Source organism: Canis aureus, chromosome 26, assembly GCF_053574225.1.
Source record: "Canis aureus isolate CA01 chromosome 26, VMU_Caureus_v.1.0, whole genome shotgun sequence".
Lineage (NCBI taxonomy): Eukaryota > Metazoa > Chordata > Mammalia > Carnivora > Canidae > Canis > Canis aureus.
This window is the reverse complement of record NC_135636.1, coordinates 23,398,858-23,421,236: the sequence shown is the minus strand read 5'-3', so window position 1 is coordinate 23,421,236 and position 22,379 is coordinate 23,398,858. Positions and strand designations below refer to the sequence as shown.

Below are 22,379 nucleotides of genomic sequence, written 5' to 3'. Positions count from 1 at the left end.
GGCTGACAGGATGGGCAGATGTGCGGGGGCCGCTACAAATTCAGGAAAGGAGGGTGCTTCCCAGGCCCCCACCCTTTTTGTAATTCTTCTCTGTACACAGGCCTTGAAGAAGAGAAAATAAATTCCCTAGATTTAAAAATTCTTATTCTTCTTCCCTGTTTAATTTATACAAAGATGAATACAGATGTCTTTTTCTTTTGAAAATCCAGTATCTCATGGTTCCCATAATATCAGTTATAAAACACAAAAATGCTATCATAAGAACTAAAGGAAAAAATTTGCAATATATTAAAAAATTGCTAAATGTGACGCAAATATTCATTCTACTCCAATGTTCAAAGAGTCACAAGAGAAAAATGCATGGCATTTTTCTGTAATATTGTGAACACTATGAATCCAAGTTAAAGATGTGTAATAAGAACTTGTTAGGGGGCAGCCCCGGTGGTGCAGCGGTTTAGCGCCGCCTGCAGCCTGGGGCGTGATCCTGGAGACCCTGGATCCAGTCGCACATCAGGCTGCCTGCATGGAGCCTGCTTCTCCCTCCTCCTGTGTCTCTGCCTCTCTCTCTCTCTTTCTCTCTGTCTCTATGAATAAATAAATAAATAAAATCTTAAAAAAAAAAAGAACTTGTTAGGACTACTCTATAATTTACCATAGTGAATGTGATCAATATTGCCATGACCCTAAATAAAAAAATGCATGTACGTATTTCTAATTGTTGGTTGATAGGCTTATTTCTTCAATAAAACATGTTATTTGGATTTCAAAATTTTGATTAAAGTTTCTTTTTTAGGGGATCCCTGAGTGGCGCAGCGGTTTGGCGCCTGCCTTTGGCCCAGGGTGCGATCCTGGAGACCCGGGATCGAATCCCACGTCGGGCTCCCGGTGCATGGAGCCTGCTTCTCCCTCTGCCTGTGCCTCTGCCTCTCTCTCTCTCTTTCTGTGTGTGTGACTATCATAAATAAATAAAAAAAATTTAAAGTTTTTTTTTAAAGGTGCCATTTGTTTCAAACCTGCTTCCTTGGATCCTATCATAAGTTTGTTTAAGTATAGATTAGTATCTAATTTATTGACATGTTAAAAGAAACTGGTACAATATATTTTACATATATAATGTACAACTGCTCAGATTATCTGGATTTGCATGTTTTACATGTCACCTACTAATCTTCAAATTATTCACAAAGGCACAGAAATGGAAAGGTTAATTGTGTTATATTGAAAAAAGAGATGAATGAAGATGAAAGGTCAGAATCCAGGATCCCCCCAACCCCATCCCACCACAGGACCAGATCTCAGGTAAGTTCGGTGACTTCATTAAATTTCATGTTTATTAAATAAAGATCCTCAATTATAATAAGTTATATAAAAAAGAATTTGCTAAATTAAAAAAATAGATTATTTTTAAGAGGAGTTTTAGGTTTATAGAAAGAAGTAAACCCAGAGATGTGTGGGGACTGTGTACTTTAGGAGTTTCCCACTCTCCCTCTAGTCCACATTCAGCCTCTAAGAATTCATCAAAAGTATTCTTTAAGGGATCCCTGGGTGGCGCAGCGGTTTAGTGCCTGCCTTTGGCCCGGGGTGCGATCCTGGAGACCCGGGATCGAATCCCACGTCGGGCTCCCTGCATGGAGCCTGCTTCTCCCTCTGCCTGTGTCTCTGCCTCTCTCTCTCCTCTCTGTGTATTCTCATGAATAAATAACTAAAATCTAAAAAAAAAAAAAAGTATTCTTTAAGTGTGGTTTCTGCTCCAGGTAAGCAGGCACTAGCTGTGACTCTCTAGATTCACCTCTCTAGATCTTGGAGTGGGTTTGCTTTGATACTTCAGTTCTTTGATGAGTATAAGAAAAGTTATTGGTTTTCAGTTTTTCAATTTTTTCTTGTAAGGATGGGAGAAATGATTTCCAAGCTCTCTACATGTTAGTGCCGAGAATGTAAGCTGCCCTGGAACTTACTTAAATTTTGCATTTTAGCAGACCTCCTTTGACACTGTTTCCATGGGTGAACAGGGGAGCATGTTGCTTTGTTGAAGCTAAGTCCAGGTTCTCCACACAGCCTCTACTGACACCCAGTGTGTGTGTGTGTGTGTGTGTGTGTGTGTGTGTGTGTGTACAAGTTATTTGTAAGTGCTGGGCAAGAACAGGAGTTCAGATTCTCTGGTATTCCTCTACTGATGCCACCCTGGCTTAGGAGAGTGACACACACTCTGGGTAGGTGGTGGCCTTGTCATGGCTGAGTGGTAGTAAAAGTCCTGACTCTTCCCGGGCCTCTAATGATACTACCCAAGGAAGAACACCTTGTTACTGCTAGGTAGGGGTGGATGTTGAGGCTCCCACGTTCTTTATTGATACCGCAGGGGTAGGGAGGGCTCGTTGGTGCCCAGTAGGGATGAAAGTCATGGCTCCCTAATGGGCTTCTCTAACACTAATCCTACCAGGGGTAGGGTAAGGCAATGGTACCCCATTATAGACTGGTAAGGTGGATACCTAGGTTCTTCACTTAGCCCATATCAGTACAGGTAGATGGAGATGCAGTTTTTTTCTAAGGGTTTTGGCTGGAATAGAGTAACTGTTGTCTAAAAGTTTTCCATCCTGCTAGGCTGTTCCCTCCCGAGTCCTTCTGCCAGAGAGAGCAGAAGGGGCTTTTTATGTCTGTGTCTATTGGTATTTCTGGGCTGTCAGTTTCTCTGTTTCCAGTATGGGATATATAAGCATTTTGAAAATACTTAAACTTCTACAGCCTTTTATAACACCAGAGTCTCCTATTTCAGTCTCATCTTTCCTTTAAAAGAATGTAGCTAGCAGCAGACAATTTACCACCAAATGCAAAAGTCTTCTCCCTGGCACGCTCAATAAAAGAATAATGATCCTTAATGTTTATGTCCTGAAATGTAACAGTCAAGACACATCAAACCTTAGTATAAGTCTATTTGCAAGTTAACTTAAAATTCTTATTCTGCTGACAATAGTTCTATGACAATTTAAAGAGTTTAGTTTGAGAAAGTATTTTTTTAACCTTTTTCCTTCAAATATTTAAAAATTAAACATGATGTTTTCAAATTATACCTAGAACTTACATAAAAATACAGTCAGTTTGCAATCACTTCTCTCACTCCAAAACAATTTCAAGTTCAAGGTTAAATCAATATACTAACTGGAAAGCTTCCCCTTATTCTCCCCTCCTCCTTATTTAATAATAAAACCAATTGAGCACCAGGTAGTCAAGCCACTCACCATGTGTTTGGCAAAGCTCCCACTGGGACCAGTGCTGCGTACCAGATGCCCTTCAGAAGGGAAGTTAAAGTTGCCGGCATTCAGATTTTCTCGTGTGGAATGATTACCAAAGAGAACAAATGGCTGCCTATTAGGGCTGGAGTGGCAAACCAAAAACATGATTAGAAAAGAGTCCTCCTAGCTAGGGCAACTTCTCAGCAAGTGGGCTCTTGGGGTTTTCAGGGTGGTGTTATGTGGTCCGAGTCAAGTGGTCAATATAGTCCCCCTCACACTCCTTGCTTGTTGGGAAGCGATGCCAGATGTCTCTGACTCCTACTAACTCACAGGGACATTTAGGGACATAACTAAATCCAAGTGGATTTATAATTTCAGCTTGTTCTATTTAAGGAGAAAGTTCCATTAAGTCTGCTGTCCATGATGAAGAGATGGAGCAAGATTCGAGATTTTTATGATAGCATTTTAATAGAAATTTTAAAGGATGACAGCAGTTGTGATAGGCAGACAATAGAGGCATAAACCATTCGGGAGTAGCTTTTAGGATGGGAGGAAGAGAGTGGGGTTGCAAATGTCTCACTGCCATATCCACTTACCCTGCATGCATCCCTTCTTCTGTCTCATCTCTTGGTGAGACTTGTCTTTTTATTTTAGTTTTTTGTTGTTACTTTCTGCTCACTTCTCAGTTACTTCAATTGACCCCTAAGTCATTTCACTCCAATCACTCTTGCAAAAGTCACCAAGTGACTTTCATGTAGCAAATAGCAAATCCAATTTTAGTATATGTGTTGCCAAAGCGAGCACGCAAATAGCATATCCAATGGATAGGCTTCAGGTTGACCTTCCTTGGTCTCTCAGAAGCACCTGGTACCCTCTCCCTGCTAAAGCTGTTGTGTCATCAGCCATTCTCCTTCTCTATCTGCCTCTGAATATTCCTAGGGTTTTACTTTTAGTTGCCTGCCTTTCCTCTCCTCTTTCATGATCTACCCAACACCTGTTCCCTTTCCAGTTCTTGCAGTAAATAAATGTCATCATCATCCATCTAGGGACTGAGCCAGACCTGAGATACCTCCTTAGGCCTCCCTGACTTCTCCTGCCCCTTACCTTTTTTTTTTTTTTTTTTTAAGATTTTATTTATTTATTCGTGAGAGACACAGAGAGATAGAGGCAGAGACACAGACAGAGGGAGAAGCAGGCCTCCTGCAAGGAGCCCGATATGGGACTCAATCCCAGATCCTGGGATCACTCCCTGAGCCGAAGGCAAATGGCCCAACCACTGAACCACCGAGGTGTCCCCTGCCCCTTACCTTCCAAATCCAATCAACCACCCACATTTCATTCCTATTTGTTCATTTCCCTCAGTTCACATGGTCACAAGCCTCATCCATGCTGCCATCATTTTTTCTCCAGGCAATTGCAATGCTTCCTCACAGTGACCCTGCTTCCACTTCCGCTCTCCTATAATCTATTCTCCACTGTGCAGAGAGGACAACCTTTTATACATGCAAAGCCTTTAATGCCTTTATGTTATTTTCAGGAGAAGGACTGAAATCTTTCACATGGCCAAAGAAGACTTGCATGGTCTGGCCTGGCCAACTTTTTTGTCTCCACAGGAGGCCACTTACTTCTAACTCTTATATTCCACCAAACCCATGTTATTTTATGTTCCTTATGCTCTCATCTCAGGATGCTCTTTTCCCTTAATCATCTTTTCTTTCTTTTTTTTTTTTTTTTAAGATTTTATTTATTCATGAGAGAGACAGAGCGGGAGAGAGAGGCAGAGGCCCAGGCAGAAAGAGAAGCAGGCTCCCTGCAAGGAGCCCAATGTGGGACTCGATCCTGAACCCCAGGATCATGCCCTGAGCCAAAGGAGATGGCTCAACCGCTGAGCCACCCAGGCATCCCAGTCATTTTTTTTTTTAAAAAAAGATTTTATTTTTAAGTAATCTCTACACCCAACATGGGGCTCAAACCCACAACCCTGAGATCAAGAGTCACACATTTCAATGACTGAGCCAACAAGGCATCCCTTCCTTAATTATCTTTACTCATCATTCAGATTTTCCCCTAGAGAAGGCCATGTTCGCCAGCTATGGTCTTCACGGTGCCATGTTCTTTTCTCCTTCATGGCACCAATTAGAATTTGTAATTACGTTTTTTTTTATGAGGTTGCCTGATTAATGTCTTACTTCTCTACCACACTATATACACACTCCATGAGGGCAGAGACCATGACTGGTTGTTTATTTTTCTTTTTATTTTTTAAGTAATCTCTATGCTCAACATGGGGCTCAAACTAATGACTCTGAGATCAAGAGTCAAATACTCTACCAACTGAGCCAGCTGGGCACTGTGGCTGGATTTTTTTTAATCATGTATCTCTTACTTAGGATGTCATATATTCTCAAAAATAGTGATTAAAGGATATTTTTAAAAGATAATTTCTGCTATGGACTGAATGTCTGTGTTCCCACAGAATTCATATGTTAAAATCCTAACACCCAAAGTGATGGTATTAAGAGATAGGGCCTTTGGGAGGTGATTAAGTCATAAGGGCAGATCCTACATAAATGGGATTATAAAAAAGGCTCTTACAAGAGAGGCTCCTGAGAGATCCCTTGCCCTCTCTGCCATGTAAGGTTATAGTAAAATGACTGCTAGTATCTAAGAGGAAGAAGTGGGCTCTCACCAGACATTGGATCTGACAGTGCCATGATCCTGGACTTTTTAGCCTCCAGAACTTTGGGAAATAAATGTTTTTTGTTTATAAACCACTCAGTTTATGGTATTTTTGTCACAGCAGCTAAATAGATTAAGGCAGTTTCCTTTAGGGCAACCCAGGTGGCTTAGCGGTTTAGTGCCGCCTTCAGCCCAGGGCGTGATCCTGGAGTCCTGGGATCAAGTCCCATGTCAGGCTCCCTCCATGGAGCCTGGTTCTCCCTTTGCCTGTGTCTCTGCCTCTCTCTCTCTCCTCTCTGTGTTTTTCAAGAATAAATAAATAAAATGTTAAAAAAAAAAAAAGACAGTTTCCTTTAACCCCTACCCTTTCCTTAAATTGCTCTTAGTGTGTGTCATGTGGAAAATTCTTTACATTTCTTTGTATTATTCTTAAAAATACCTCCTCTTAAGCTTTAGGCAAATAGGGGCTCTTAAAAGTAAATATAACTCTGATTTTTTTTCTGAAGCTTAATTCAAACTAAGTGACTTTTCAGGCAGAAAAAGATGACTCTGAGTTCCAGCCAGAGCAATCTGTCTCATTTCAGATTGGATTAGAATTAGGAAAGGAGGGCAGCCCGGATGGCTCAGCGGTTTAGCACCTCCTTCGGCCCAGGATGTGATCCTGGAGACCCAGGATCAAGTCCCACGTCAGGCTCCCTGCATGGAGCCTGCTTCTCCCTCACCTGTGTCTGTCTGTCTGTCTCTCTCTCTCTCTATTTCATGAATAAATAAATAAAATCTTAAAAAAAAGAAAAAGAATTAGGAAAGAAAAGAGAGATCTATTCTCATCTCTCTAGCAGAGGAACTATCACCAGCTGGGCCCTCTTAATTACCATGACAAGAGAAGTGCTAAAGAAAACACTTCAAGAAGACAAAAGCAGCACCCCAGATTGCTGGGGCTGGGCCTTTACGCCAGGGCTCTTTGACTCCCCACAAAACGTTATTCATCCTGCCTAGCCCTTGGACATTCTGCTTCCTAGCTTTCCTGGTGTAGGGATGAAAGAGAAACTTCCTTCCTTTACATTTCAGTAAGCTACAATGTTTTAAGAGCTAGTTTGCTATAAAACTGTATTTTAAAAATATATATGTATATAAATACAAAAGTAGTGAAACGGATGACTTTTCAGAATATGAATTTCTTACCCTGTGATGACTAAGTCAATCTGTATTTTCCTGACTATACCTTCTGGACTTAGATGCTCTCTAAGCAACCCCTTAGTCGATCTACTTTTCTCTATTATTATTTACCTTCTTTTCCAATAAACTTACCTGTTTTCAGTTATATGGCTGGAGATCATTCCATGACTGAAGTAACTTCTGAATGGCTAAAAAAAGACAACATTGCATATGTTAAGATCATAATTTTATAATCACAAAACCCCTCATATATGTACAGATGTAGGCAAGTAGGTATAGAGTGTGCTATGTGTTTGAGAAGGAGATGTTTATAGATTATTATAAGACCATGGAAGGACATATGTGGTAGAAAGCAACATGAATTTTGGGGACAAGTAGCAAACAAACAAAAAACAGCAAAAAAAATAAGATGAGGCTGCAAAAGAAAAAGGAAGGTGAGGAAAAATTCTTGTTAAATTTTAGAATTTTTAATTACTGAAAGAAAATAAGACCAATCATCATCTATGGCCAAAGTTACTAATCATGTAAGAATTTTCCTTCTATTAAAATTGTGTTTCTCTACATTTCTAATAAAGGAATATATATTAATTCTAACTTACTAATTTAAAATCAGCATTGAGAACAAATCCATGGAATTTAGAAGTATACCAAAAGAAGTTTCTCAGGAAACCACAGAAGTACTTCTTAGCCTGAGTGTATAGTATTAGGCTAAATACTAACCAAAAATTAATATGTAGCATCTATATCAAAGGCGTTAAAAACTCCAAAAGGCAATTTTAATCCACTTAAATAACATCTATTGTTCTCCCCTCACCCTGATTATGTAGGTAGTATATGCTTATTTTAGAATTTAATAAAAGCCACCTATTATCTCTAATAATTGCTAACATTCTGGTATATTTTCTTCCTATTTTTTTTCTACAATACAACCGTAGTATATAGTTGTACCAAATTCTGTTAAATAGCCCTCTATTCTTGGAGATTTATATTGCTGCTCTCTCACATCATAAATAATACTTCCATAAATTTTATTTGCAGCTCTGATTATTTCTGTAAAGCAGATCTGGAAATGAAATTATAGGGTAAAAAGGCAGAATTATGTTGCCAAATTGTTTTTCAAAAAAGTTTTATCAAGGGCAGCCCCAGTGGCTCAGTGGTTTAGCGCCGCTTCCAGCCCAGGGTGTGATCCTGGAGACCCTGGATGGAGTCCCACATCCGGCTCCCTGCATGGAGCCTGCTTCTCCCTCTGCTTGTGTCTCTGCCTCTCTCTGTGTGTCTCTCATGAATAAATAAAATCTTTGAAAAAGAAAGTTTTATCAATATACACTTCCACTTATAATATATAAGTGTGTCTATCTCAGGGTATCCTCATAAGCACTGGCGATTAAATGTTCATTTAGAAATATACTTGCCAAGTTGATAAATGAAAAATGGTATCTCATTGCTGTTTTATTATACATTCCTTTGATTTCTAATGAAATAGAGTATTTCAGATATATTCAATGGCCATCTGGATTTCCCTTTGGTTAATTGTTTACTTATATCCTCTGGACGATCATCAATTGGAGTTTTGGTGCTCACAGATCTTACTAATCTGCAAAAACTCTTTATATATTAAAACAGCTAAATTTTGGGGCACCCTGGGTGGCTTGGTCGGTTGGGCATCTACCTTTGGATTGGGTTATGATCCCAGGGTCCTGAGATTGAGTCCCACATTGGGCTCTCTGCTCTGTGGGGAGCTTGTTTTTCCCTCTCCCTCTGCCTGCTGCTCCCTCTGCTTGTGCTCTTTGTCAAATAAATAAATAAATAAAATCCTTTAAAAAATTAAATAAAATAGTTACATTTTACTGAAGGTTCACCATGTAAATTGTGATAGACACTTATCTCAAGTAATCCCAATAACTTACAAGGTTCATTCAATCACAAACTCCTCTAGTTCAGTTAAAAATACTGTACTAATACTAAAATGGGAAAAAATATGAAAATAAAATATAAAGTGGCCTTCAAATATGAAAAAATGTTCAAGCTTGCTCCTAATTAGAAAAATACTATTTCTTAATTATGAGACTATGAAAATTAAAAAGTGTGACAATACATCCTGTTGGTGAGGCTGTGGTGAAACAGGTACTCTCATATAGAGCTGGTGGGAATGGAAACCGGTCAACCCTTTGAGAAATTTGGCAATAGCTAACACAACTAAATATGCACTTACCTTTTGACCCAGCAATCACATTACTAGGTATACAAACCTCCAACAATATGAAAACACATAAGCACAAAGTTATTTACTGTGGCATTGTTTGCAATGGTAGAATACTGAAAACCTAAATAAGCATACATAAGAGAATGATTGAATAAATAAAGATAAATCCACACAATAGAGTAGAATGAATCATAACAAAGAATGAAGAAGACCTCAATGAACTGGCTTGGAGAAAGTTCCAGGATGTATTATTGTTGAGTGAAAAAAAGCTAAGTGGAAATGACTACATGTATCTTGTCCTTCAATGAAAGAAACAAGAGAAAATACACATGTATTTGTTCATTTGTAAAAAGAAAAAAAAGTAAATCAGAAATAAAGAGAATTGTTACCTACTGGTAGTAGAGTAAGTGGAAAATGGTGAAGAGAGGAAGGGAATGAGAGGGGGCTATAGGAAAAAAGTAGTGATATGTTACAGAATATACCTTTTTGATCTTTCATTCTTGGAACCAGAGTAATGAGAGAAGAAAAAAGAATCCAGAAAACTGAAAAGGGCATCAGTGAGATGCTGGACTACTTCAAGTGGCCTAATGCAGAGGTAATTAAGAGTTTCTGAGAAAAAGGTGGACAGAAAACATGTCTGAATAAAAAATGGCCAAAAGCTTTCCAAACTTTTTTTTTTTTTTTAAGATTTATTTATTTATTCATGAGAGACACAGACTGAGAGAGAGAGAGGCAGAGACACAGGCAGAGAGAGAAGCAGGCTCCTCGCAGATCCCGGGATCACAACCTGAGCTGAAGGCAGGCGCCCAACCATTGAGCCACCCAGGCATCCCCAGCTTTCCAAACTTGATGAAAACTATAAATCCACAGATCCAAGAAGCTCAACAAAAGCCAAGCACAAGAAATGAAGAAACTGCTCAAAACCAGTAATAAAAGAGAAAATCTTAAAATCTGCTACAGGAAAAAAAAAGAAAGACATGTACAAAGGAATAAAGAATAAAAATAAAGATGAATATTAAAGAGGAGACAGGGCATCTGGGTGGCTCAGACTAATGGTTAAGCATCTGCCTTTGGCTCAGCTCAGGTCATGATCCCAGGGTCCTGGGGTTGAGCCTTGCATTGGGCTCCCTGCTCAGCGGGGAGTCTGCTTCTCCCTGTGCCCCTCCCCTCACTTATTCATTCTCTCTCTCTCTCTGTCTCAAACAAACAAATAACATCTCTTAAAAAAAAATAAAGAGGAGAACATCAAACAATGCAAGGGAAAAGAAAGACGGTCAAACAGCATCTTCCAGGTACTGGAAAAACTGTCAACCAAGAATTCTATACGTGGCAAAAATATCTTTCAAAAATGAAGGTGAAATAAAGATATTTTTTCAGACATATAAAAACTGGAAGAATTCATCATCAGAAGATTTGCACTATGAAAAATATTAATGGACACTCTCCAGGGAGAAGGAAATCATACCAAATGGAAATCTGAATCTAAACAAAGGAATGAAGAGCATCAAACACAATAACTACAAGGGCAAATACAGAAGATTTTTTAAAAAATTTTTAAATTAAATTTTAAATTATTTAAATCTTGTTAAAAAAGATTAAACAACATTAAAAAGAGAACTGACTGCTCAAACAAAAATAACAGCAACATATTGGTGGGGTTTATAGCATATGTAAAAGTGAAATGCTTGACAACAACAAAGATCAACACCAGATCCAAAGGTTAGTGCAGTGCAGGAGAGCTGAGGACTAGCGGTGCAAGCCCAACGTAGGCTCAAGTGTAAGCTCAGGGTTGCTCTTCTGATCCTTCCTGTTGACTAGCTTTGGTTCTTGATCTAGATACCTCAGTTTACTTATGGAGTGAGTCTTAGATTGAATCTAGTAACTTTACATTGTTTGCCTGGAAAGAAAGCTTACCTAGAGGTTCGACTGAGGAAAGGTATGCTACTCACATGTGGAGAATTATTTCTAGGTTTATTAACTAGTGCCTAATAGCATTCCTTGCTGCCAGAGGTACCACCACACTATAAATTGAGTATCTTTCTTGTACAGAAACTGGCACAGAAAAAAAATCTTTACAGAGGTTAGCAGGTTGGCATGAGGGTTAAAAACTTCTTTACAGCATATAACAAGCTTAAAGAAATAATAACCAAAACATATTAGGATTGGTAGTATTGTATTCTGAAAAAAATTAACAAAACAAAAACAGAAACAATAAATAAGTTAATCAACTTTTTCTCTTTGACCCTTTCCTTACATACCTCACCCGCCTGAGATTCAGAAAGCTCCAGCAGGAAAGGAATTTCTGTGTCAAAATTAGCAAAGAAGCTAGTCCACTGATGTTCAAAAGCCACCAAATCCTAGGAAGAAAATGAAAAGAATAATGTGTTTGTTCATATTAAGGAGTACTTTAGAAAATCAAAATCATGAAACTGTATCAGATATCAAAATACCAGACCATTTAAATATATGTTTTAAAAGTTAATAGCAAACTATAGATAAGTGTTATCACATAGATGAATCTCAAAAATATTATGCCAAGGAAAAGAGGCTAGATATAAATGACCACCTGGTGTGTGCTCTATTTCTATGAAATATCCAGAAAAGGCAAATCTAGAGAGACAGAAAGTAGATTAGTGGTTTGAATGAGGCCAGGCAGGGATAGAGGTTGACTGCAAATTAACACAGGGAGTTTTGGGGGTTGATGAAAATGTTCTAAAATCTGATTGTATAAATCTATAAATGTCACTAAAAATTACTAAATTGTACGCTTAAAACTGGTGAATTTTATGGTATAGCAATTACAGTCTAGGGCAGCCGGGTGGCTCAGCGGTTTAGCGCCGCCTTCAGCCCAGGGCGTGATCCTGGAGACCCAGATGGAGTCCCACGTCAGGCTCCCTGCATGGAACCTGCTTTTCCCTCTGCCTGTGTCTCTGCCTCTCTCTCTCTCTCTCTTTCTGTGTGTCTCTCATGAATAAATAAATAAAATCTAAAAAAAAAGAAATTATATTCTAATAAAGTTGTTTTTAAAAAAGGACAGTAATGGCCACCCAGTGCCTTACTTTAGCAATCTTTGCTGGAGAGGGGGACCTATTTATGAGGTACCTAAAAGATGGTATATCCAGTGACAAAAGGTGGTCACATCAATAAAGCTTTGTTTAAGGACAAATCATAACCTCAGTTAGGAGTTGAGTGGTGCCATGGGTGGCCCAGAGCCTTCTGCTCCCTTACACTCTTCCCTAGTGGCAGTGGGAGAATTGCAGAACTCTGTGTCTCCCAGTTGACTCTCCTCTTTGTGCAACCTCTCTCTGTCCCCCACCCCAGCTGCTTTTCAGCCTCCTCTCTGAATTCACTCCTGTTTGCAATCACCATACATTCCTTTGTGCTTCTGGCTTTCCTCTAAAACATCATCAGTTAACCAAAACACATCAGCTATGAGTTGCCTAAGATACTCAAATAACATCTTTGTCTTACTTGAAGTTGCTAATAATTTGTACTCATATAAGTCATCTTCACTGTCCATCTCACACAGTGTGTTTATATACTGGGCACTGGCCTAGTGCCTTGCCCACAGGCATTCTGTTTGCTGCACTAAAACCGACTGGCTGGATCTATGCTCTCCTCCATTCTCTTCCAGTTGATAAGTACTCAGACTTATGGGCTCTGTGTTACCCATGTACTGAATCTACATCTGGCCCTAGGTATAAAGCACAAAAAAGGACTTCTGCTGGGAATATCTGGTATAAACAACATTCTTTTTTTTTATTTTTTATTTTATTTATTTATTTATTTATAATAGTCACAGAGAGAGAGAGAGAGAGGCAGAGACACAGGCAGAGGGAGAAGCAGGCTCCATGCAGGGAGCCTGACGTGGGACTCCATCTGGGTCTCCAGGATCACGCCCTGGGCTGAAGGCGGCGCTAAACCGCTGCGCCACCCAGGGATCCCCTAAACAACATTCTTATTAATGGTTCCACTGCTTATTGCCCAGGTGATCTACAATTTAGATACAGATGTGTATGTGTATACATATCTCTAAAGTTATTTTCAGTAATCATGTAGGTTTTTCTGATATTGTTTTCTGTATATGTTTTATATATAATGTGGGATAAAAAAAATCAGCTATATGGGGCAGCCCAGGTGGCTCTGCAGTTTAGCACCGCCTTCAGCCCAGGCAGGACCTGATCCTGGAGACCCGGGATCGAGTCCCATGTCGGGCTCCCTGCATGGAGCCTGCTTCTCCTTCTGCCTGGGTCTCTGCCTCTCTGTCTCTCTCTGTGTCTCTCATGAATAAATAAAATCTAAAAAAAAAAAAATCAGCTATATGTGTATGTATATACATACATACGAAGAGACAAACACAGATAATGTCCTAACTGTACCCACTGAAGAGATCCAGAAACAATGACCAAACCAATACCAGTGAGCATTTCTAGCACCTAGACTGTTGTGCTGAAATACCATTCCTCACTCAAAGAAACCGGAACTTACTAGAGAAATGATGGATTCAGATCTGGGACAGGAAATGTATAAGATAATCCAGGAAAATCTTGTCACAGTTTGTCTTAAAAAAAAAAAAAAAAAAGAGGAGCGCTTGGGTGGCTCAGTTGGTTAAGAATCTGCCCTTGGTTCAGGTCATGATCTCAGAGTCCTGAGATTGAGCCCTGCATTGGGCTCCCTGCTCAGCAAGGCATCTGCTTCTCCCTTTGCCCCTCACCCCACTCATGCTCACTTTCTCTCTCAAATAAATAAATGAAATCTTTTTTTAAAAAAAAGTACATATGTTTAACTGATTATTTTGTGAACAGTCATTGATATGCAATCCTTAGAGCTTTAATTCATTAGATCCTTTATTCAGCATTGTAAAATGATAGTATTCCAATTCTGTAATTCCATATTCCGGGGATGCCTGGGTGGCTCAGCGGTTGAGCATCTGCCTTCAGCTCAGGGTGTGATCTCAGGATCCTGGGATTGAGTCCTGCACCAGGCTCCCCGCAGGGAGCCTGCTTCTCCCTCTGCCTATGTCTCTGCCTCTCTCTGTGTGTCTCTCATGAATAAATAAAATCTTTAAAAAAATAAAAACAGACATGTAAGTAATATATATTCACTACAGAAAACTCAAAAAATATAGAACAAAAATCACTTAACATTTTAGAAAATATTCTATTTTTATAGATGTATTATATATGTTATGTGTACACACACATACAAATATGTGCATACTTGTAACTGGTAATCTATAATTACCTAGGTCAGACTGCCTTCCCATACCACCTCTGTGCCTTGGCACAGTTAACCAGACCTTCTGAGTTTGGGATCCTGACCTGCTGCTATTGGGTCCAATCAGTAACCCTGATCCAGGGTCCAAGGCAGTCTGTGTGTTTTGGGGAATACACAAAAAAAGATGGAGCATTCTGTTCCAAAAAAATTCCCTGAGAGAGCTGGATGTGTCAGTACTAATTACAGAATAAAGTAGAATGAATCATTAAATACTGCTTTCAGCTCCATGCTATGAGTGAAATAAAAGACGTAATGAATTCTTATACTAAAAATAACTAGTTGGGCACCTGAGTGGCTCAGTGGTTGAGTGTCTGTCTTTGGCTCAGGTCGTCTCCTGGGGTCCTGGGATCCAGTCCCGCATTGGGCTCCATGCAGGGAGCCTGCTTCTCCCTCTGTCTATGTCTCTGCCTCTGTCTCTGCCCTCTGTCTCTCATGAATAAATAAATAAAATTTAAAAAATAAAATAACTAGCATTATATATGAAATTTCCCCATTTAGATACACATACACACACACACAGAGTCTTAAAGTATCCTAACATCCTTGTATTTCTCTATGCCCACTTTATAAATGAGACTAAGGCACTGAAGAGTAAAGTGACCTGCCTGAGGATGGAATAATAAAGAACAGCAGAAGCAGAATTACATCTAGTTAAGAGATACTCAGAGCGGTGTTTTTTCCACTAGACACACTATTCTCCAACTTTTCCCTTAAACAAATGGTGCACTTGTGGAAATAGATACTTGTGTATGTAGGTGGAACTGGTCAGTTGCATCTGATGATGAAGGGAAAGTTTATCTGCTCAGACCCTTTGAGGCCAAATCCAGAAGACAGGCCCAGATAGATATCAAGGTCAGATAAGCAGCAGAAGTCTGTAAACCCCAAGACCCATGCCAGTGTGCCTTGGTTCTTGGCTGGTAGGGAAGGATACTGAACTTTAGACAGAACTCTTGGCTCTAGGCTGGCATCCTGCTCTCTGGTGGCTCAAAGTCCATATCCATGGCATCACTGGCAAGTGGATCTGGCTTAAGGACTAGGCAAGGGAAAGCAGCCACATTTGAACAGTTCCTCTCAATGTTCAAAAGGAGAGGATTCTGGGGGCGTTCTGTGTATTTCTGGGGCTTTCACATATATTCCTTCTCTGTAGTTACAATGCTCATACCACCTCCTCCTCTGTCTGGAAAACCTCTGATCACCACACATGACTCCTTTGAAAAGCAATCTTGAGCAATTCCAGGAAGAGTTATTTTCCTTGCCTTCTATGTTCCACTGCAGTTACTAAACTGTACTGCTATTATTGGTCTAATAGCCCATTAAACAGTATAAGTGGGGGGCAGGTCTACCTATTTCTGCAACTTTAGCATAAGCAATATCCAAGAAATAGCAGGGATCAAGGACTATATTTGTTTAATAAACCAACAAGCAGGCTAGCCCGGGTCTCAGTGGTTTAGTGCCGCCTTCGGCCCAGGGTGTGACCCTGGAGACCTGGGATGGAGTCTCACGTCGGGCTTCCCGCATGGAGCCTGCTTCTCCCTCGGCCTGTGTCTCTGCCTCTCTCTCTTTCTGTGTCTCTCTCATGAATAAATAAATAAAATCTTTAAAAACAAACAAACAAAACAACAAGCAGGGGGTCCTTGGTGGCCCAGTTGGTTGAGCATCTGACTACTGATTTTGGCTCAGGTCGTGATTTCAGGGTTGTGAGTTTGAGCTCTGTGTCAGGCTCCACGCTTAGCGTGAAGCCTGTTCAAGATTCTCTCCCTCTCCCTCTGCCCCCCACCTCCATTCATGCCCCCCCTCAATTAAATAAACAAACAAACAAGCAAGCAAAAACCCCCAAAGGCACTATACTGACTAATAAGGGGAAAAATACTCAATTTCAATATTTAAAAGTATTTTAAAGAATTATATAATACAATAAAAATGAGAAAATGAAAATAAAATAATATGATAAGACTACTACCTGGCGTTTCTAAGACACAGACACAAATTATTTTTTTTTTAATTTTTTAAATTTTTATTTATTTATGATAGTCACAGACACAAATTATTTTACAAAGATGGAAATAGTACCATTTACTTTTGCCACACATTTTGAACTTCTATATCAAATCCAATTCTAAAACATGATTTTATTTATTTTTAAAGATTTTATTTATGTATTTGAGAGAGAGCGAGAGAGCAAGCATGAGTTGGGAGAAGAAGACTTGCCACTGAGTAGGGAGCCCAATGTGGGGCTTAATCCTGGGACTCCAGGACCATGACTTGAGCCAAAGCCAGACATTAAACCAACTAAGCCACCCAGGTGCCCCAAACATGATTTTAAATGACAGTATAATGGGCCACTGAATAGATTTACTTAATCAAATTCCTATTGTTGAACATTTATTTTGTCTTCAGTTTTTATTAATTTTTAAAATTTTTATTTATTTATGATAGTCACATACAGAAAGAGAGAGAGAGAGAGGCAGAGACACAGGCAGAGGGAGGAGCAGGCTCCATGCACTGGGAGCCCGATGTGGGATTCGATCCCGGGTCTCCAGGATCGCGCCCTGGGCCAAAGACAGGCGCTAAGCCGCTGCGCCACCCCGGGATCCCTGTCTTCACTTTTTATTAACAGTTTTTGTAAATAATGCTTCACTGAACATCCTTATCCTTCACTGGCATCTTTAATTATTTTCTTGAGATAAATTACTAGGTTAAAATTGCTGGATAGGACGTCGCCTGGGTGGCTCAGCAGCTGAGCCTTTGGCTCAGAGTGTGATCCTGGGGGTCTGGGGATCAAGTCTCGCATTGGACTCCCTGCGAGGAGCCTGCTTCTCCCTCTATGTCTCTGCCTCTCTCTGTGTCTCTGATGAATAATTTTTTTTTAATATTAAAAAAAAAAAAGAAATTGCTGGATAGGGATACCAAATGCTCACTGAAGGCTTTACTCTTACTCTTTGGCCACTGGCAACTCTAGTCTCCCCCTTTAACAAATTTCTAGCATTTTAGTAGATGAAAAAGTAGCACCTCCTTGTAATTTTGTGTATCTGTGAGTACTAATGCAGTTCATCTATAAGGAATATCTCATGGAAAAAATAATCAATAAAAGAAAAAATAAACATCTCAGAGGAGTCTGCACTCTCCCTCTGTGGGATCTGACCAGGAAGCATGGAACTGTAGGGTCTCTGGCCATCAAAGAGCAGCAGGTGATTGGCCAGTGGGAATTAAAGCCTAGATGTTAATTCTGGTTTAAGATTACAAGTCTTGGCAAAGAGGAAACAGAAGAAAGCAGAAAAAGTATATGGCTGGTGGACAGAAAAGATGGTTTTAGAGAAGTCTGTAGGCTCTGAGACAGCTGAGAGAAGGGAGAAGAAAATAAGGCAGATTTTTAAAAAGCAAAAAGCAATATAGATATGAATTGCTCCCTTTTCCATAATTTTTCTAGAGATACAAATAAAGACTAGAATTGCATTCTAAATACTTTTGGTTGTTGGATTCAAATTTTGTGAAGGACATTTGTTGATTTACCACAAGAGATCCCTGCACAAGTTTATGGTCATTTTTACACGTTTATAGTAATTTGTATCCCATGTAAGATTCAATGAGCTTCATGGATTTGTGGATTGATTTGATTTCATCAACTTGGAAAGTTCTTAGACATTACAATTCAGATTTCCTGCAGCATTTTCTTTCTACTGGGACTTCAACTATATTATATCAGGTCATCTGACATTGTTTGGCAGATACCAGATGTTGTTTTACTCCCCTTGATCTTTTTCTCCTGGCCCTTCAGTTTAGAAACCCTCTGATCTTCAAGTTCACAGAACTTTTCTTCATTTGTATCTAGCCTGCTGTTAAGACAATCTAATATATTCTTTTTATTTTAGACACAGTATTTTTCATTTCTAACATCTCCATTTATTTCTTTTTATAGTTTTCAGTCTCTGCTGAAATTGTTATTAGATTTTATTTATTTCACAGAGAGAGCACAAGCAGGGGGGACCAGCAGGCAAAGGGAGAGGGAGAAGCAGACTCCCTGCTGAGCAGGGAGCCTGATGAGGGATCATGAGCTGAGCAGAAGTCAGACGCTTAACCGACTGGGCCACCCAGGTGCCCCTCTGCTGAAATTCTTTAGCATTTTTATTAGTTATTTTAAACTCTTCATTAGTTAATTTCACTGTTTGTATTTCTCTTGACCGTTTTCTTTTTCTTAAGACTTAATTTTTTTTAAAGATTTTATTTATTTATTCACGAAAGATACAGAGAGAGAGGCAGAGACACAGATAGAGGAGAAGCAGACTCCCTGTGGGGAGCCTGATGTCAGACTCAATCCCCAGGCCCAGGATCACGCCCAAGGTGAAGGCAGATGGTTAACCACTGAACCACCCAGGTGTTCCAAGACTTCATTTTTGAGTAATCTCTACACCCAATGTGGGGCTTGAACTCACAACACTGAGATCAAGAGCTGCATGCTCTACCAACTAAGCCAGCAAGGTGCCCCTTGACTGTTGAATGGACTGTTTGTTGATAATGAAATTTTCTTGCTTCGTATCTTATTTTTCTTATCATATACTAGACATTTTGTTATAAAAGTTTTTACTGAGAAACTGAAGTACATAATACCTCTAGAAAAGTTTACCCTTTCTTTTATCAGGCTATTAAAGTAGGAATCTAAGTAATTTTGATGTGTAACTGATCTGGGTCTGGGTCTTACTGCATTTGTACATCTGTTGATCATTAAATTGAATTTTGGGGGTAGGGTCTGAACTTCAGCAGACTTTGCTCATGGGAAGTCAGAAAAACCACGGAAGGGTCTGGCCTATAGCCCATGGTGATTACCACCATTGCTTCTTCAGCTATAATATGTCACTATTGGTTCAGGTGCAATTAAAAGTGTCTTTCTGGGGATCCCTGGGTGGCGCAGCAGTTTGGCGCCTGCCTTTGGCCCAGGGCGCGATCCTGGAGACCCGGGATCGAATCCCATGTCGGGCTCCCGGTGCATGGAGCCTGCTTCTCCCTCTGCCTGTGTCTCTGCCTCTCTCTCTCACTGTGTGCCTATCATAAATAAATAATAAAAAAAAAATTAAAAAAAAAAAGTGTCTTTCTGAATGGTCCCTTTTAACTGAATCCAGAAATGCTTCCAATGTTCTAAAAAATACAGTTCTGTATGGTGAAAGAGAGTGGTCTAGTTTCATTCTTCTGCATGTGGATGTCCAATTTTCCCAGCACCATTTATTGAAGAGACTGTCTTTCTTCCAATGGATAGTCTTTCCTCCTTTATCAAATATTAGTTGACCATAAAGTTGAGGGTCCATTTCTGGGTTCTCTATTCTGTTCCATTGATCTATGTGTCTGTTTTTGTGCCAGTACCACACTGTCTTGATGACCACAGCTTTGTAGTACAACCTGAAATCTGGCATTGTGATGCCCCCAGATATGGTTTTCTTTTTTAAAATTCCCCTGGCTATTCGGGGTCTTTTCTGATTCCACACAAATCTTAAAATAATTTGTTCTAACTCTCTGAAGAAAGTCCATGGTATTTTGATAGGGATTGCATTAAACGTGTAAATTGCCCTGGGTAACATTGACATTTTCACAATATTAATTCTGCCAATCCATGAGCATGGAATATTTTTCCATCTCTTTGTGTCTTCCTCAATTTCTTTCAGAAGTGTTCTATAGTTTTTAGGGTATAGATCCTTTTTTTTTAAAAAAGATTTTATTTATTTATTCATAGAGACACACAGAGAGAGAGGCAGAGATACAGGCAGAGGGAGAAGCAGGTTCCACGCAGAGAGCCTGACGTGGGACTCGCTCCAGGGTCTCCAGGATCATGTCCTGGGCTGCAGGCGGCGCTAAACCGCTGTGCCACCGGGGCTGCCCTAGGGTATAGATCCTTTACCTCTTTGGTTAGGTTTATTCCTAGGTATCTTATGCTTTTGGGTGCAATTGTAAATGGGATTGACTCCTTAATTTCTCTTTCTTCAGTCTCACCACTCTCTTTCACCATACACAAAGATAAACTCAAAATGGATGAAAGATCTAAATGTGAGACAAGACTCCATCAAAATCCTAGAGGAGAACACAGGCAACACCCTTTTTGAACTCAGCCACAGTAACTTCTTGCAAGATACATCCACAAAGGCAAAAGAAATAAAAGCAAAAATGAACTACTGGGACTTCATCAAGATAAGAAGCTTTTGCACAGCAAAGGATACAGTCAACAAAACTAAAAGACAACCTACAGAATGGGAGAAGATATTTGCAAATGACGTATCAGATAAAGGGCTACTTTCCAAGATCTATAAAGAACTTATTAAACTCAACACCAAAGAAACAAACAATCCAATCGTGAAATGGGCAAAAGACATGAAGAGAAATCTCACAGAGGAAGACACAGACATGGCCAACATGCACATGAGAAAATGCTCTGCATCACTTGCCATCAGGGAAATACAAATCAAAACCATAATGAGATACTACCTCACACCAGTGAGAATAGGGAAAATTAACAAGGCAGGAAACCACAATTGTTGGAGAGGATGCGGAGAAAAGGGAACCCTCTTACACTGTTGGTGGGAATGTGAACTGGTGCAGCCACTCTGGAAAACTGTGTGGAGGTTCCTCAAACAGTTAAAAATAGACCTGCCCTATGACCCAGCAATTGCACTGTTGAGGATTTACCCTAAAGATACAGATGCAATGAAACGCCAGGACACCTGCACCCCGATGTTTATAGCAGCAATGGCCACAATAGCCAAACTGTGGAAGGAGCCTCGGTGTCCATCGAAAGATGAATGGATAAAGATGTGGTTTATGTATACAATGGAATATTACTCAGCCATTAGAAATGACAAATACCCACCATTTGCTTCAATGTGGATGGAACTGGAGGGTATTATGCTGAGTGAAGTAAGTCAATCGGAGAAGGACAAACAGTATATGTTCTCATTCATTTGGGGAATATAAATAATAGTGAAAGGGAATATAAGGGAAGGGAAAAGAAATGTGTGGGAAATATCAGAAAGGGAGACAGAACATAAAGACTCCTAACTCTGGGAAATGAACTACGGGTGGTGGAAGGGGAGGAGGGGGTGGTGGCGGTGAATGGGTGACGGGCACTGAGGGGGGCACTTGACGGGATGAGCACTGGGTGTTATTCTGTATGTTGGTAAATTGAACACCAATAAAAAATAAATTTATTAAAAAAAATACAGTTCTGTGTTTAGCCTCCATGTGTGACCTATAGCATCCTCACATTCAGAGCACTGCATGCGAGTGGGGTATGGGTCTCAGACACTTCTAGAAACTCCTAAACTACTTTTCTTCTTTCTTTGTGGTTAAATTTTATCATATTTTTGCATTCTTATAAATTTTTACATTTTCACTTTTTTCCATAATTAGGCTAACCATGGATTAATGATGATGATGATTAGGTCTTTTCCAAGTACAAAAAGTTCAGTTTTATTATTCTTTTATATTCCTATTTAATTAGAAATGTTTAAACAGAGGGGCGTCTGGGTGGCTCAGTGGTTGACCATCTGCCTTTGGCTCAGGTTGTGATCCTAGGGTCCTGGGATGGAGTCCCACATCAGGCTCCCCACAGTGAGCCTCCTTCTTCCTCTGCCTATGTCTCTGTCTCTCTCTCTGTGTCTCTCCTGAATAAATAAAATCTTTTAAAAAAATGTTTAAACAGAATGGATATTCAATTTTATCAAATGCCTTTTAGGCATCTATAGAGTCATCACAAATGGTTCTAAGGAGAAAAATTGGTATAGTGATTTACATTAATAGATTTTTTGATACTAAATTAAATAGTACACCCTTATTAAGCT

General features: G+C 39.7%; 1 protein-coding gene across 3 annotated transcripts in view; it reads right to left on the bottom strand.

The window, feature by feature from the left end:
• Nucleotides 1-22,379, bottom strand: part of DNAAF9 (dynein axonemal assembly factor 9) — a 141,422-nt gene that overhangs the window by 80,470 nt on the left and 38,573 nt on the right. For all 3 annotated transcript variants that reach the window (XM_077872384.1, XM_077872385.1, XM_077872386.1), the window contains exons 8-10: nucleotides 11,544-11,642; nucleotides 7,215-7,270; nucleotides 3,234-3,369 (exon numbers count right to left, since the gene is read on the bottom strand). In XM_077872384.1, the coding sequence (XP_077728510.1) occupies nucleotides 3,234-3,369; nucleotides 7,215-7,270; nucleotides 11,544-11,642 (291 nt within the window). The remainder of the gene's footprint in view (nucleotides 1-3,233; nucleotides 3,370-7,214; nucleotides 7,271-11,543; nucleotides 11,643-22,379) is intronic.